Consider the following 18,928-nt stretch of genomic DNA (forward strand, 5'->3'; position numbering starts at 1 on the left):
CAGATTTTGATTTTCACAGAACAGAGGAAGAGTTCCTCTGCTTCTCACCCCACTAGCCTTCACATCCAGCATATCACCGTCTACCATTTGCATCAGCTTCTATAGAGTCCCATCACCAGCCATATCTTCCCCTCTCCACCTCTATTTGTGTTCTCTGTGTAACCATGACTCCCTGGTCCACTCATCTATCTCTGCCTGTGCTCTGTTCAAGTTTCTGCTTGCCTGCCACTTCAATTCTCCTTCCCATTCCCACACTCACCTATCTGTCCTTAGCCTCTTCCACTGCCACATTGAGGCCAGTTGCAAACTGGAAGAACGGTACCTCACATCCCATCTGTGTAGACTACAGCCCAATGGCTTCAACATTAAATGTTCCAAATTCAGGTATCTTACACTCCTTATTCCTTTGCCAGTGCCACCAGCCCACCCAGGTTCTCCCTCCCTTTGTTCACCTTTTCCATCTCTCCACAACCCCATCATCACAAGGCTTATTATCCTTCCTTACCTGTTTCAATTGGCCCACCACCCACATACCTACCTCAAACAAGAGAAAATCTGCAGATGCTGGAAATCCAAGCAACACACACAGACTGCTGGAGGAACTCAGCAAGCCAGGCAGCATCTATTGAAAAGAGTACAGTCTACATTTTGGGCTGAGACCCTTCCTGGTTTTCTTCTCCCTTGGTTCACCTTTTCTATCCCGTCCCCAACCTGGCTCCATCTGCCCATCATCCTTCCATTATCTAGTTCCACCTCTCACCTTCTAGCCTCTGCTCACTCCTCCCTCTCACCTCTTTATACTTGCTGTCCTCCCTGTGTATTCTCAGATTTGATGTAAGGCCTTGATCATCCTTTTGCCTCCAGAGATGCTGTTTGAATTCTTCACAGACTGTTGGTTTGTCATTATGTGAGAGCTATATCTTGCAATGGGCAAATATCAGAACTGTGGGCTTTCGTTATTTTGAAGCTCAAACTGTATCACAGAGTGAGATCACAAAATAACCTAAGGTGTCAAGCCTGGGGTGTACTTCCATGATCACCTTGTACAGATAGAGAGTGCACTTCTTTTATTAGCTTCACATTGGTTAAGCAGCTGATCAGAGGAAACATTGCAGCTGATCAGAGGAAACATTACATCTGTGGCTCATTTTGTACCTGTGAAGGAACTTTTGATCTTATTTTAATAAGCAGAATTTGCAAACTGACTTACTGCAAGTATTCTGTTGATGGGACTATGGCGCTTTTCACCGAAGCTGGCTTGGGAGTGATAGTTGGATCATTTTTGTAGACAGTCCATTGTTCTGTTGCATGACTGTGTTGTTTATTTCATGTGCTGAATGCAAAGATTTCTGATGGAATGCCTCGTAACCACTGACTTGAGTTAATTCATGTGGAAACCACTCATCTATTTGTGGTTACTGCAGGCTTTTCTATGAAATTAAGATAAGTGGATTCCGTATGTGCATGACTTGTAAACAAAAATAATGAACCCTCTTTCTAGGAAAGAGTTGGATCTACAGTCAGCACCAAAACAAATCAAGTTGTAGCTCAGAAGTATAAAAACCACCCCCAGATAAAGTTTATTGTGTGGCTGTGTATGCTGTTTTACAGTCAGTAGACATGCTGAAATCAGCTCCTAAACTTACAGGCAGGATACTAGTGTTTGCTGTGTTCTGCTAGCATGTAATAACTCGATCTGCTTCGTACAGACAAAATATATTAAAAGTATGGAAGAGTGAAGTTTGTGCCCCAGGGAGAAGGAGAGATAATGCATTGAAATTGTTCAGAGGTAGTTAGATGCCTAATGGTCTAATATGTGAGCTATGTGAGGTCCAGTGTCTGACTCTCATAAATTCTGGCTACACTGATCCAGTAATTTAGGGGACAGGATGGAACTGTCATCTCTGGTCATCAGTGCTTGGGATCTATTATGCTGATTCCTTCTACTGAGTGTTTTTTTCTCAGTTTTGTTTAAAGTGAGGAGAAGTAGGTGGTTTAAACTGGCCTTTTATTCCTCCTGTGGGTAATCTTTCCATTCTGCCTTTTTTATTCCAGCCACTGGAGAGAAAAGCATTTAATATGAGGTGCACTGGAAGCTACAGCGTCCCCGTTAAACTGCACACACATAGTGGATTTTAAACATGGTTGTGGGGGACAGTTACGGTTACACCCTCCATTTGCTCTGTTGTTGCCCCAGTGAATTTGCAACTTACACTGAATTAGCGGTATCTGCAAATTTGACAGAGTTCCACCAGATATTTAGTATTGGTATGGCATGGAAGTTCGTTCCACATGAACATCAAATGTGCAGCTTAACTGGGACACAAGGTATTTGGTTTTAATCAATTTTGCACACAGTATTTTAATCTTCATCTGAGGTTGAGTCCAAGTGTGCTAACAACTATGTTATCGTGCATAGCAAAATGTATATTATGCATTTACTTCATATCCTTGCACTAAAAAGTTGTGCTTATTTTGTGGAATTAAATAAACCGCAATAAAAGCCCAATTTCTTCTTGCCTGTGTGAGGTTGAGTTTGATTTATCTGGATTTGCCTCCACTGAGGCTTTCTGGTTTACAATGTGTGCACAAGCCATTAAATTGGTGTTGATGTTTATTCAGAGTGCATGCTGATTGCAGATACTGTATATTTTCATGAATTTATGACAAAGCAGTAATTTGTAGAATATCACCGATATTCAGTGAAAATTTCACTTCTGTGAGAAAGGCACGGGCTCTGGCAGTGAGTGGGTATTTGAATCTGCATGCAGTATACATGCATTAGTAAATTGGGGAACCACAAAAACTTACCATAACTTCACTGATCACATTCAGTATAATGCTTTCAACATATTAGCTCAGAATTTGGCAGACCACAGTCTCAACTTGGAAGGCAAATTGATGAAAAGCATTGCAATAGACCTGCACCAACTCAGTGAACATAAATTAATGGTGTACCAAACCAGCATCTGGCTGGATGCCAGGGGAAAACAGCAGCGAAGCCAGCTATTGTCGAGGGGGCAGCAACTGTTTTTTTTTTGTATGTGGGGGAACCCTGTTCACAGCAACATTACACAGCTACTGGCTTATGATCCCAGCCTTTGAAGTGTAAGAAATGATAACTGTTTTATTTCACCATAGTGATGGCCTTTCACTGGGGCTTCCATAATCGTTATTGTGCAGCCTGTAAGCCCTGGTGAAGCAGCAAGCAAATAAAGCTATTTGCTGTGATTTGAGTGCCTGTGCTTTGCTCTCTCTCCATGTTTAGTAGTACATGTCTATGAGCCTCGGTGAGTCATGCAACAATCCTGCTTGGTTTGGCTGCTGCCAGGAAGCATTAATACTTAGGTCCACATCTAGTTGCAGCATAAATTGACTATACACTTAATCTTGTGCAAAAAAAATATCCAATATGGAATTTAGTAGACAGTATTTAGTGTAAAATCATTTTCAGTCATTGCTAGCAAGAAGACCAAGGGGCAGAGTTCTGTATGTGTAGCAGGAAAGATGAAAATTAGTATCTGGTTAAAATACATACTCTGTGTAGCTACCATTTCACACCTCTGAAAGCTTCATCAGTGCAGAGTGGTTTGAGGACAGCCAAACCTATGACCTGTGTCCTTAATTCACCACAGTCTGGTTCCACAGTGATGAGGTGATCCATCATCATTGTTACTATATTCTAGCATGTATTCCACTGGGAAACCTCAATTGCTACAGGATGGCTATGGCAGAAATGACTGAATTAGAGATTTCAAATGGCCATATATATAGTGTAACTGCATTACCTGAAGATGCTTTGCTTCTCCCACAGTAGTTAGCCTTGGTTTTATACTGACATTTCACTGTCATTTGTACCAGCTTCAATGCAGAAAGAACTAATATTGATGAATTAGGTGGAAAAGGGAAAGGCGTATTTTGACAACACATAATAACTAGTACATTTGTGGCTGCAGTCTTGTGCCACTAGAGGTTTACTAAGAAATGATTCCAAAACATGTCCCATTCAGAATTATTATGTAAACCTTTTGATTTTACTCCCTCCTCTTACCGCAAAACATCCTTGTTTTTATCAGCCATTAATTATCTTCATTACTGAGTGTAAAATAAAGGACAATCACATTGTTTGGATGGATTCTGGTGTTAGGAAGCATATTTATCACTGTGGCGTAGTGCAGCACCTGACAACCAAGGATTGATGACCAAGAGCAGTCCAAGAGGCTAAGGCAGCCTTATACAATGCAAATTACCAACTGTGAATTTAGATTCATCCTATTCATTTCATTCGCCTCTGCTGAAAACTATTAGTGGTTTAGCAGTAGCAAGGGGTCATTACTAATATGGACAAGGTAAGATGAGGAAAGCCTCCTGCAATTACATGCCTTTCAAAAGGGCTGGAGGCTGATCCAAAAAAGTGTCAACACCCAGCAATCAAAATAATTCATTTCATTTTTAAAAATCCATATTAGATGAGCATTGCTTGCTTTCCTTGCAAAGGTTTTTTTTTAATGAGACACTGTCCCTCTGTAGTTAGAGTGAGTTTAATCAGTGCCAGATTTTGTTTTGTGGTTCCAAGCTACTCATGGCTAATGCTTATTATTTTGTGCAGCATCCGTACCCATCAGAGGAGCAGAAGAAACAGTTAGCCCAAGACACGGGACTCACAATCCTACAAGTGAACAACTGGTGAGTGACTTACCCCTCTTCTCTCCCTCTCTCGAAGGTGCTTTGCTTTGTAACTAGCCCCCTTTTTTTGGAGACTCAAAATTATTTGGCACACAGACATGCAACTTTGATTTTGGTATGCTAGATAGAAGGCTTTACATTATCCCATTTTGAAATTGTATTTAGAATAGGATATTGATTTTCTTTTTTTGATCATGTTTGTAAAAGTATACATTTTTTCCCATTTTACATGTGTGATATGGTGGATTACTGCAACAGCAGTAATACTAGTTGTCCCTTTGTAGATGGCTTAACACATAACTTTGAATGGTAGTGGGGGAGATGTAGGGAGGTTGGATTAAATGAAATGATCACAGTACCAAAGAAATGATACAGGAATTACTTATCAAAATACTGGCCCGGGCTTTATCTGCAGCTTAATTTTGTTCAGTACATTCTCGGGTGATGTTCAGATTAATTGAACTGACAGTTTCCTTTCAAAATTCAGGGAAGGTATTTGCACGGATTTCAGGTCTTATACAAACTTAATTACATGGAACCCCATTTTATCATTATAATTCCATGTAGCAGAGGTTGTATTTACAAATGAGAAGACTTTCCTTTTATTCGCAGCTTTCCTTAATATATTTATCAAAGCAGGTTCATTTACAAAGTGCTCTATCTGTGGGATACAGGCAGGCAGACATTAACGAAGCTTTTAGGTTTATCGGACTCCGTGCCTGATGAGCAACCTGAGGGTCAATTGATTTTGTGGTTCTGTGATTCATTTTTTTCTCATTTTTCTAGGATCACAATGAGAGACATGCCTGGAGAATTAGCCAGTTTGTCTGCCTTATCTGTCAGGCAATTTTTTTTTCCTAGGGAAGTCAAGCTACTTAAATTGGCCACAGGAACTGCTGTTATCTGACTTTAATGCACCCTATAGTGTGGATAGCATTTCAATTACACCAGTAACCAAAGCTTAGCCACTGCCTTTTCATGCTAGCACTATGTAAAAGGCAATGTGCCTAGCTACAGAGCAGAAAATTGAGTTGCTTATATTCTGTCAGGCAGGCTTATGCAGAAATAAACTGCAGTATTGAAGACCAAAAAAATTACTGAATTGTTTTAAATCGAAAATACACATTTCACGGAATTTAATAATTGTATCGATCTTTGAAATGGTATCTTGAAACCAGTGAGTTAGATAACATTTAAAGCAATTGAGTACTTTAATTTTGCCAGTTTATGTTGTGCTAGATATAGTACATTTTGTACCCAATTAATAATTGAATATTTCCTAAAGAACTGACAATGTTAAGAGCTCAGCCACTCAGACATCAAAAGCTTCACAGTGATCAGCTGACACTGTCATTTCTGAAACAAGAATTAGATGTACAGTCTTGATTGCCATACTGAAAGTCAAAGGTGATGCAAGGGTGTACATTTGTAAACACTGGACATGTGATATCAAGTGCTAGATCATGGTCCCATTAGACATCATAAAGTGCAGGGATTGCACACTTATAAAAATAGAAAGAGGCTCCTAAATAGCTAAAAAAAAATCATTCCAGTTCTTGTTTCCCAAGCTAAAGAGTGTTTTGCAGAAGTGCTGTGATCAATTTGAAGAGCTTTCTCATTTGATATCAGGAAATTAATGGCCAGCGCCAGTGGACTGATGCAGCCCTTTTTAGTTTCAAGCAGCCAGATGAAGGGATGCTGAATCATTCCTTTGTCTCAGCCGCACAATTAAGGCTTGGAGAGGTCAGAAGGAAGCTCTGTTTTGATATCGCAAGTGGCACATCATTTCCAGACAGCTGAAACCATGTTTGCAATTCTTTAGCATTTGCTTAATTTTCAATTGTAAAAGGCAATAAAAAAGAATTCTGGGCAATGTTCAGGATAAAGTAGTTAGTCATGTTTCAAAGGCATCTATGCAATAATAAAGAACAAAATAAAGGACTATTTTATGTATAATGAGCTGCATTTTTACTTTTGTCTTTTGCTTCAGTTCTATATTTAGAAAGAAAAATTTACTGAATTCTCTGGGGTGTGCCCACTTAGGGGAATTTTAGTACTGTATGGGATTTTAAATCACATGATACCTGAAGACTGAGGTTTTCCTCAGTAGTGTCAAATTACTGTTTCTTTTTAAGTTTATCTGATTGTTGTGAAAACATCTTTGGATTCAGTTGTGACTCATGGGAAAATATTGTAGTGGCTTTTGGCAAGAATCAGTATTTAATGGCATATGGTGTGAAATTTATCTTATCCTTCTCTATGTAATGAATGATGACAGACACCAAATTTTGCATTAGTGTACAGATTCAGTTTATCTTTCTGAGTTGAATACAACAGTGTGTAAACTGCATATTGTGCAACTGAAATTTTAAAAAAACTGGCAATTTTATTTCTCTCTCTTAATGCTAGCAGAATTGATAATGCTTGAAAATAGAGTTGTGTATGTGACAAAGAGATAGGAGCTTTTATTTACCAATTCAATGAGTATTTCCCCAACCCTAAATGCCCTTAAAAATGTGATCATAACCACTTTCCTGAACCACTGCAGTCCTTATGGTGAGGTTGATCCTAGAGAGCAGTTGGGAAGGAGTTACAAAATTTTGACCCAAGTCAAGATGATGCATGACTTGTTGAGCAGGTTAGAGTTAGTAGGTTTGCATGTGCCTGGTGTCCATGGCCTTCTAGGTGGTAGATGTTATTGATTTGGGTGGTGTCATTAAAAAAGGCATGGCGAGTCACTCCTGTGCATCATATGGAAAATGTGCGTAGTGCACCAGTGATAGAGGAAATTAATGTGCCAATCAAATGCAGTGCATAATCCTGGAGGACACTGAGTTCTTTGAATGTTGTTAGAGCTATGTTCATCAGACATATGGGGAATATCCATCATACTCCTGACTTGCGGATAGGAGAGGGTGGAATGGCATTGGGGTGTCAGGAGTTGACACATTCACCTCAGAACACCAGTCCTTCGACCTGTTCACATACAGTAGTTACAGCATTTATCTGCCTCCCTGCACCCACAATTAAGCCTTATAATTTAACTTCTAGGTTTCTTTTCACTGCTATATGATCTCTAATTAATACTTGATCGACAGTTAAATTTGGCATAAGTGAAGAATCTGAAGATATTTATAATAAACTGTACTTTAAAATGTAATGTTATATTTAATAGATTTTTGCAATCACCTATGAGGGTGTAATATTGCAATGGCAATTTGAAGTCACCTTCTTTCATTATAAAGGTAAAAAGTTCAATTTTGTCCTAATAACATATTATAATAGAGTAGAAATTAGTAGTCAAATTTTTCAAAGATCTTTTTTTAAATTCTCCCCAACAGAAGAATCTTGCCACTTCTTCAGCAGAATTGCATTATCAATTATATAAAAATGAACAATGATTGTTATTACCCAATCATTGTTAAAATATGGCTACCACTTCAATATTAATAGATGGTTACCAAAAGGATATATCAAATAATTAGCATTGAAAGACGGTAATAAGTAGCTTATTAAAATCCATGTGAAGGATTTCTGACCTTAGTGCTCTGAAGAATACATATCACATGACAGCGAAGTCATCTTGCAATATAAGCACCCTCCTTGTGCTCCCTGTTGGATCACCTGCCTATGACATTTAATAAGCTATATGTATGATTTATTGTGTGCCCTTTTGACAAGATCTGAAAACTGAAATGTTATAGTCCTTGCTGGCATCCAGTACTGCTTTCATTATACACTCATCTAATGGAAGTGTTACATTTAGTCAAATGGATTATATGTAGAGCCGTGCAGATCTTGCACATTCCCTGTAGTCATTGTTCAGAGCATAATAAAATTATGCTATCAATTTGCTATGAGAGGAACACTAGAGTTCAGTGACTTATACCCCAGCGTGTTTATACTGCAATCTGCTACATCTCCAACTTGTGATGATGCAAACAGCACATGGATTCCACTTACAGACTTCTGAACAGCAACTACAGAATTAGACAAGTGGGAAGCCAATATATCGTGAAGCATGTCACAAAAGGTTATAATAACTGCCTTAATTCTACACTAGTGTCTCGTGTAACCTAAAGGCAATGGGTAAAATTGAAACATTGTGCTGATGATATGATTTGCCTCATTTTAATAATGCTAATTGACAGCTAAATAGCACCTTGCATTGTTGTTGAGTTGTTGTGCCAAGGCCAAGGGTTAACCCTGACTTCTTAGGAGTATATTTTATCAACAAGAAACTATTACTTTTCTTTTAACTAACACTTCCGATATCATGATAATCACTACTTTTGTGTATATCAATCTTAATGTTGACCTAGAGGGAAAAAGGCAAACATCAGTTGCTAGTTCCATTCCAATTCTCCCTTCAGTTGATGTATTAAAATGTTTTCTTTCAGAACTTATCGCACCTGAACTTAGCTAGACTATCATGTTCCATTGCATTTCCTGAGCACTGCCAATTTTGAAGTCTTTGTTGCATCCTGTCAACTAACTGCTCATGTGCACTTAGAATTGATCCATAGAAAGGCTTCCTTATCAAAGCCATAGCTGTCCATCCATGAATCTCAGACCTTGTCTGCATTTGAATATGTTAGGGAAATGTAGTTGTCAGTTTGACGGAAAGATCAATGATGTAATTGACCAAATAATCTACTGGGTTTATGGGTTGAGGGATACATTTTGGCCAGTGTACCCGGAGAAGACTTACTGCATGTTTAGGATCATCTCAGATCATGTAATTTTGTAAATTCCACCTGAGGTATGCTTAAATCCATAGCCTACTAACTGAAAGATAAGACTATTATCATTGAACCCAAGATCAATAGTTTGTAATAAAATAGCCAATTACTTTCATTGCTATTGTCTTTACTTCTGTGGTTTATTTCATGTCAGTTATGTTATCCAAAAGTCTGAGATCAGGTACTGAAAGAGCATTCATCACTATCTTACAACCTCTTTTTCTTAAACTTAGGCTGTTGCTTAGACCATAAGACTATAGAACATAGAAGCAGAATTAGGCCATTTGGCCCATTGACTCTGCTCTGTTTCAAATGCTTGTCTGAAGGGGAAGCCTTAAATAAGCCAAATGTTTTATCCAAGATAACACAACATCAGCAAAATTCATTCTGTTCTCCAACCAGTGTCTACAAACAATTGATCTTCCCATCTCAGCTGACTCCAGCAACATGAAACTTCACACATGGTTGAAACCCAAACTTATGCAATGTCTGATAAGAGATTATTAACTGAAACATTAACTCTGTTTTCCTCTCTGCTGGGGATCTTGACCCGAAATGTCAACTGCTTATTTTCCCTCCATAGATGCTATGTGATCTGCTGAGTTTCTCCAGCATTTTGTGTATGTTGCTCCAGATTTCCAGTATCTGCAGATTCTCGTGTTTATGCTGACACTTTCTGCCTTTATATAGCATCGTTATAGAATATCAGGACGTCTGAAAAATACAGTCAGTCTTTGTCACTGTTGTTATAAAGGAAATGTGACAGTTAGTTGCATTCAGAGCGCACCCACAAGCTGCAATGTGAAAATCACAAAAAAAATCTGTCCTCTAGTAATGTCATTCTAGGGATAAATATTAGCCAGAAGACCAGGGAGGTTGCCATCTACTCTTTTGGAATTAAAGGTATGGCAGTTTTACAGTTCAGTAGACACCAAGGAGGAAGTGCTCCAGTAGTTGGAATCATATGGTACACAAAGGAAATGGTTGTGGTTGCCATTGGTCAATCATCCCAGCACAATGGAGTTCCTCACAACCATGCACTAGATCCAACCACCTTCAGCTGCTTCACTTGTGATCTTCCTTCTAATAAAATTCCAGAATTGGGAGTGTTCACTAACAATTGCACAATATTCAGTTCCATTAGTAACTCCGCAGCAAATGAAGCAATCCGTGGCAGTCTTTGGCAGATATCAACAAAATTCAGTGTTCAGGCAGTTCCTTGGAAACCTCACATCCTGTTTCGACTATCCCTTCTGCCCTTCAGTATCGATTTGCACTTTGGCTCTTGTTTTCTCAGTTCCACAATTGGTTGGCTCTTCTTCAGCCTGATCGGAAACTCAATCCCCATATTGCTCTTTCTGATAGTCTTTCTGCCTGGTTCAAAATAAAGTTCTAAAACACTTTTATTCAACCATGTACCTACCTCTTTCCCTCTCTCCCCACTCTGACCATTTGCCTCCTTCCCCGTGCCTACTGTATATCGCTCTCTTATAAAGCTCTTGCGTAATGTTCCTTCCATACATCGAGGAGTTTCAAACCAAGCCACTGCTTTAAGAACCTCAGAAGGATTGTTTTGGGAAACAGAATAAAAGCTCAAATTACTCATAGAGTCGCTTACATTATAAGCAATAAACATGTTAGCTGCTTATAATTAGAATTACCCACCTGTTACATAGTGTTTTGGCTGTTTCACTCTTGTCCATCAATAGTAAATCATAGGGAGGTTGTGGCCTCCAGAAATGGTAAGCAAGAAGTTTTAGAAATGGGCAGTCGTTATGAAAAACAGGTGGCAGAAAAGCAGCTCTGTAGGTATGCGTACATCTTGTATTAATAAAATCTTCAAATAGTCCAAGCAAGAAGGCAAGCTGATATTTAAAGGAGCAGTGTCATCTTGTGGAATAAGGGGACGTGATATGATGCTGGGGGCAGTTGAGACAGCCTCTTCCATTACCAAACAATAGTGCTTATTTCATATTCCCTAGAGAGCATCAGCCATAATGCATTTACATTAACTTTCTCCTTTAAAGAAAATTGTCAAGGCATCCTTTCTGTAAAATACACAGTACATTTCTGTTTATCGTGGACATATTAAATGCAACCACACCACTTCCTGCCAAGCAGTAGCATTGTTAATGTGATGACATCACTAGCACAAATCAATGTTCTGTAAACAAAAACTGATGAAGTCTCTTCTGACACAGACTCTTTCATATTTGTGAGCAAGGTATTATGATATCATAGAAAACGACTCTGGAAACATTATATATTTGCTTAGAGACAGGTTATAATTATCTGCTTAAGTTGAGATAAATTGTATTTTAAAACTTCTTTCCCCTTTGTTTGAGAGGCCATGTTTTTTTAATGAATATCTATAGTACCAGTCATGTGATGTAGCAAACTTGGAGTCAAAGTGGCATAGGTTACATGCATAAATCAACTTTAATTTTAAGTTGGATGGCAGCAAGGAAACAGTATTGGATATAGACAGAGAAAAATAGACTAAAACAGAGTGAAGGATGCAGTGAACACAAATAAGCAGCTTAATGCATCTTGGCAAGGCAGTGTAAGCCTTGTAGGAGCTTGAAGAGCCTCGGGCAATCTGTGAGTTGAATAGCAATTTTATTACTTTGTCATTAAACCAATTTCACAGCAGTATTGTTTGTTAATGAGCAGCAGCAAACGAGTGAAGATGTCACACAGTGGAATAGCAGTGAGATTTGTGACCAAGAACTGCATCACTCAGATGAAAAGGCCATCAAAGGCTATAAAAAGGAACAATTGAGGGCGGATGGGGGGGGGAGTGGTTGAGGAGGGGGTTGGAGTAAGCAGTCAGTCTGATATTTCAGAGCAAACCATTGAAGAAATAATATCAAAATAAAATCGTGAAAGCAGATATGAAAAGTAGTCTGGTAGGCTGTGCTTTTAGACAGCTTAGAGAGAGGAAGGAGTATCTGTTTTTACCAGCAAATGCTCTGCATTTCATTTTGTAAAATAATATGTTCTTTCTGGTGATATCAGCTTTATCAGGTCTTTAAGTTCTTTGCACTTCAGTTTGGGAACTACTTTATTGAATAGCCAAATAGGATAATACTTCCACTAGCTGTTACTTTTTTATATGTGGAATATAGAAGTCTTCACAGCAACACCTGTCCATACTGTCAGATTTATTGTTTTAGTCCCCCAGTTAGCTTCAGTGTTAAAGGGTTTAACTTGAAATACAACACACAATGCATTCTATAATTTCAAGGTTTCATCAAATCCAATCTACTCTGTGAAGTATGTCCACTTCCAGCATTCAAGCACTCATCACTAAGCCTCACATTTGCTGCAATATTTTACGATGCTATGCCAAGGTTGCCCATACTCAGTACAATATGATACTCTACTGAATGTACTCAACTCAGATTTTAACAGAAATCTCAACCAGAATTGATGAAAAAGCATTATAACTTTAAAGTCAAATTTGTAATTGGTTAGGATTTATTTTCTGTGAAAGTCTTCCTTTCAAAAGAAATTCCACCAAATGAGGATTTGTGACTTCAGTGGGCTTGTGGGCAATTGAGATGTTCAAAATATTGGAAGGAGTTTACAGACATGATAGAGGAAAACTATTTCCATTGATGGGGCATTAAAAATGATAGGACCTCGAATTATAGAATTGGGAAAACTTGTTTAACTCATAGGGACATAGAAATTTGGAATTCTGTCTCTCTCAAAGGAATGGATATGAACCAACCAAAGTTTTGGAAACTGAGATTGATGGAATTTTGAAAAGGGGGGGTATTGAGTAAAATTGAGCTATCAGATAAAAAGGATTGAAGTGAAGACTAGCTGGGATCTAATTGAACAGCAATGTAGGAGTGAGGGGTGTTAAATTGCCCTACACATGTTGCTGATGTTCCTTCTCCAAAACATGACAGAATTGAGAGAAAACTTCACTGAAGCTACTGTGAGTTTTTTTTTCTGTGGATGAGATCTGATTTTCCTCTTTAATCAGCACTTGGTACAATATGGTTAAACTTTCTTCCAGCCCAGTGCTCATCCTCAGAGTCCTGGGTGTTTAGCAAGAATTTTTTTATGCCTGGCAGGGCAGAAACCACTGGCTGACCTGCTCTACTTGGCAACTTTTCAAACTTATCCTCCTCCTGGGGTACAATTGGATAGAATTGCCAGAATGATCAATTCACTTTTAGATTCCTTCCATTATGCACAGCATATTATGTATGTTCACTGTTTTTATTATACAGAAAATGCAAAAATGCTACTTTTTTAAAGGGAAGTAATTAACCCTCTGATATTGGAAAGAAAGGAGAGCAAATGGTCTAAAAAAGATCTCAAATGAGTGTAGTTGTTTACCAGCCGAAATACCTGCTAGCTTCACTAGTGAGACTGCATTTCATAGAGGCTATAAGTCGCAATAAATCCAGTGATAGTCAGCTTGTGACATCCGGTCATTTAAGGTAGAGCACTGTGTTTGGTAGAAGGTGAAGATAAATTGTATTAAAGAGGATTCCACAGAAGGACTGATGTTATCAAACTTGATTGGACCATCTGATAGAGACTGCAGTTTGTTAATGAATGTGTCAATTAATCTGTTAACAGTTGACTGCTACTCTACAATTTCTAATAGTCAGGAAGAAAACTATGTTCATTGGCTGGCTTTTATTTTTGCTTATGACTGCCAAGTTTTTTTTTGTTTCACTGAAAATTAATCTGTGCAGTACAGTTGTAATGGCTTAAATTGGCACCTTTTGTAAATTGACTGGTTTAGAAAAAATTCTCCAGATATTAATGCAGACCAGACAGATAGTTGAGAGGTAGTCACCACTGGGATTAGGGCTAATAGTCACCTGTCTTAAGTGGTTAGGTCTAGACATCAGTTTCTGATCCCTTGTGTGTGAAACCTTGGTCTCTATTGGTCAAACCATTATCAGTCTGCAAAGGGGAATGAAACAGCTAAATATTCACATAAATATGTGCCAACTGTTCAAATGATATCCCAGTTTTGTTGTACCTTTAATGATTAACTACAGTTTAGAATCTGCTTTAAAAAGTACTCGTCTGTTTTCTCATTATATCCAAGTCCCTTAACTTTACAAAAAAGATGACATCATTAAATATTGAGAAATTTGGGAACTTAAGCACTTCAAGGTTATCCATTATCTTTTATTATTTGCTTGGTTATGCAGGTTTTATCAAAGTAGGTTGACTCCTTCTGTCCCCCTGTAAATGCTGAAATACATTCACTTGTTCGATACTCATTGTCATGATGAGTATGAAGCAAGTAGAAAAATCCAGTGGGGAAGTTTAAAATAGCACCCCCTTTAGGTTAGTTCAAATAGTATCATTTAACCTGGCCTGAACATGTTCAAATTATTCATGTTTTTTTATGGAAAACTAATGTATTAACATAGTTTAATGACATTGTTGTTGAATGTGGGCATTAATTATGTTGATATTATGCAGTGTTATGTAAATCCACTATATGTGACTTCAACAAGTGGAGAAGAAGTTAATTTGAAAAATGCACATTAGTCATAAAGATACTAGGAAGACAGTGACACATTTATTCATCTGCTCCGAGTCTGAAGCATTTGGACAAATTGTTTCAGGCTAATAACGTGGACTTTTTAAAAAAGATGAACACAAGTTTTAGCACAAGAGTCAGAAAATACTGATTTTTGTCAAACTAGGTTTGACGTAGAACACACAAGAGAATGGTGATATTTGATTTATAAGTGCATATAAAAAGTTTAAAGATATTTTAAAGTGGAACTTTGTCTGGTCTCTTAATTCCATTATAAATTGAAACAAGTAGTTGCAGGAGAGTGGCTTTCATACACACAGACTTGAGGTTTAATATGAGTATAGAGAAAGCGCTACTATTAATGTCATATGACTCAGAAAAACTTGATTCAGTGGCCTGAGGGATGAACCTGACACACCACTCTGCAACCAGTATCTTCTTTCATTTGCGTTTTTTTGACAGTTAGGCTTTGTGGGTTTTGCCTTGGGATCTGGGAGAAATCTAGCTGGGCTGTTGTTTTAATCCAGTGCTCTACCAATAGGTACAGATTTAGCTCTGATCCGGATCCTTTATTCAGTGTTTGCATTTCATTTGCAATTTATCCTAAAATATATTTCACAGTGTTCATACAATAAAGTGAAGTCTAAATCCAATGAAGTCTATAGTTGCACTTTTTAATTTGGTTGCTAAAGATCATTATTTGCAGATATGTTCTTATGTAAATAGTTTAGAAGCTAAGGCAAAATGAAATTGGTATATTGTATTAAGTCTGAGTAGGGGCTTTTGAATGTAGAAATGATGTTGCACAATATTGATTAAATAATTATCACTTTACTCTTGTATAGAATTGCCCTGATGTTGTTCCACTGCAAATAATGTTAAACTCTGCTAATACACAATGCAGGCTGCTCACTGTCTACTACTGTAATGACAGAGCAACAACTCTCTGTGGAGTCAATCAGTTCCGTAATTGAGATATTCTCCACTCTGTTCCTGATTCACTGCTCTTATTCCAAATGACACTTGCAGGAGTAGTTGGAGGTCGGGCACTTCAGTTTATTGACCTGAACTAGTGATTTCAAAGATTTGTAAGGTAGGTTGAGCAGCCAACTATAGGATGGAAAAATAGATATTGTTTACTTTTATGTAATATAAAAAAAGTTCACATTAATAACCCATTTTCTAGTTGCTTCTATTGTGCACAATGTTTTTGTAAAACTATAATTGTCTCCAGATTGCTCTGTATTTAATACAAGAATTGAGACTCATCCCTCTACATGGTCAGGATTTATTAAATCCATTAATATAATCTCTAATCCAATCAAGTAATCTAACACGGCTGTGTAAAAGTCAGTTATTGATTATGTTTAGAATTCATCATCACAGATGATTAATAGTAAAGCAACTTAACTGCATTAGATTTATCTACACAGAGAAGCGTTCACTGGGGCCTACCAAAAATCTTTTCACAGAAACATTTACTCTGCACTCTGTAAATTACAAGCCAGTTTAGTGCTGCACCTAGAGTGAAAGCTGTATGATGGTGACATACGCAAAGGGCGAGGAGCTGATTTCACCTCAGCAATATACATGTCAAGGTAGCATTTTTGGGTCTGGCTTAATGGAGCTAATCCCAGTAAGAAATCTTCATTCTGATTTGTTCTACGGATCCTGAGAGAATTTTTGTTTTGTGACTGACAGACAGCCAAATATAAGGTTACCCCTCTAATCCCCATTCTTTAAGTCTTATAGCCTTAATAAATAAAAAAGGAAAAATGCTCTGACTGTGGATAAGGCTTTAGAGGTCAGCAGAAATATGAAGTACACTTCAGGCAAGATTTGCCATAGGGGAGGATGGAGCATTCTTTCTTAGTATGGAAATGGGTAGTATGTATGCAGTTTGGACGAGATGGTTGCCACAATAAGGCTGCTTTCATACAGGTGTGTTTATGCCCCAGGCGTGTTGGCCACAGTCCATTCAATGTACAGAAGTTAAATTGAACAATAACAACTGAATCTCGAAAGGTGAGCATCAGAAGAGATGCCTGAGAGCTGTCTCGGAGCCAACGAAAGCCTGTTGCAGTTGTCAGAGCTTGTTGATGTTGCAATGAACAATGCAGTTTTCCACCAGATTTCATGGTTCTGCCTAAGGAAAGAAAGTAAAATAGAACAGAAGAACAAAGTCGTAGTACATAAATCAGCAGCTGCTCTTTGCCAGATCAAAGGAATGACATTCTTGCTCCTGCTCTGCTTGTCCACTTCAGGTGGTTGATAGACAGCTAACAGCTGACTTACTGCTGATGATAACTGGTACCCATATTATCTCTTAGAAGATCAATAATAAAATTTATTACAACTTTAATTGAAATAACAAAAGGAAATTTGGAAATAATAAATTACATGAACCTTTTTCTTGTATAACCAAATGTAGGAAGAACTCGTTTTCTCCTCTCAAAACTTGGTCTGCTGCTAAGTGATTCTTGTTTTATTGAGCAATTGTGTAACCATTGTCACATTGGGTTTACCTGTGGAATGAACAAAGGTGTTGACGATGAGGCTCAAATTATTTTATTTTTATTCAGTTGTTAAGTCACTCCCACGTTTTCAGTCAAGGTATTATTTAATTTGTTGTATTCTCTACAATTGTAATTACTCTGCCTCACACCTTCTATTCTATGGCAAGACTAAAAATACATACTTGCCCACGCAAAAGGTTACATTTAAAAGTTAATAAACGATAGACGCCTAGTTTATTCTACAACTATTTTTATCAAACATATTTCAGCTCTAGGGAAAGGCTTACTAGATCAAGTTACAAGTTGCACTAAATGCTGTATTTGAAGTTTTGAAGCACATTTATTTTCAAAAGTTCTAAGTAATTACCACAAAAACCCTTGATAGCAGTTTAATTAACTTTACTGCAATTCTCTTGTATGTGATTTTTTTTCATTACATTAGTTGAAGTACTTTTAGAGCACAAAATGTTTATTAAAACAAGGCTAATCAATGCATTAGAACTGTAATTATATACCAATTAAAAGGCAACTAATCTGAGGAATTCTAAATATTGATAAATCTAAAAAGATATAAATATTAACATATTTAATTAAAAAATCAATGAAATAATAGCCATCTAAAATTACTTTCTTTATACAAGGCAAATTGTTCTGGTTAATTTATGATTAGTACTTCAGGGAGGCTGAAAATTACTTTATGAATGAATGAGACAAACATATGAAGATGTCAGGAATATGCAGATAAGATAAAGTAGATAAAATTAAACATGCCTATTCATAACCTTTCATGCAAACCTAGCTCTACAGTTGTACTTTTTCAATATCTTATCAATGAAAATGATAACATTTTGAGTGCTAAACTTATCAAATTATTACAGGTGCAAGACTGAGTATTCTTTGAGGGGAACAAACCATAAAAATGTCTGGGGGTAAAACACTGGATAGCAATGCAATTCCCTGCAAGTGTAAGTGCTACACCTGTCCCTACACCTCCTCTCTCACCACCATTCAGGGCCCCAAACAGTCCTTCCAGGTGAGGCAACTTGTAAGTCTGTTGGGGACATCTATTGCATCTGGTGCTCCCAGTGCAGCCTCCTCTACATCGGTGAAACCTGACGCAGATTGGGGGACCGCTTCGTTGAGCACCTCCGGTCCATCTGCCACAATAGACAGGATCTCCCAGTTGCCAACCACTTCAACTCTGCTTCACATTCCCATTTGGATATGTCCGTACATGGCCTCCTCTACTGCCATGATGAGGCCAAACCCAGGTTGGAGAAGCAACACCTCATATACCGTCTGGGTAGTCTCCAGCTCCTTGGCATGAACATTGAATTCTCCAACTTCCAGTAGTTCCCTCCCCCTCCCCCCATCCCAGTTTCACTCTGCCCCCTCCTCCAGCTGCCTATCACCTCCTTCATGGTTCCGCCTCCTTCTACTACTCATTGTGCTTTCCC

The 18,928-nt window shown here is 37.9% G+C and overlaps 1 protein-coding gene across 9 annotated transcripts in view; it reads left to right on the forward strand.

Moving 5' to 3' along the window:
* Positions 1 to 18,928, forward strand: part of meis2a (Meis homeobox 2a) — a 113,095-nt gene that overhangs the window by 68,163 nt on the left and 26,004 nt on the right. For all 9 annotated transcript variants that reach the window (XM_072266903.1, XM_072266914.1, XM_072266908.1 and 6 more), the window contains one exon: positions 4,610 to 4,686. In XM_072266903.1, coding sequence (XP_072123004.1) covers positions 4,610 to 4,686 — 77 coding nt within the window. The remainder of the gene's footprint in view (positions 1 to 4,609; positions 4,687 to 18,928) is intronic.

The sequence above is a fragment of the Mobula birostris genome, chromosome 1 (assembly GCF_030028105.1).
Source record: "Mobula birostris isolate sMobBir1 chromosome 1, sMobBir1.hap1, whole genome shotgun sequence".
NCBI classification, from domain to species: Eukaryota; Metazoa; Chordata; class Chondrichthyes; order Myliobatiformes; family Myliobatidae; genus Mobula; species Mobula birostris.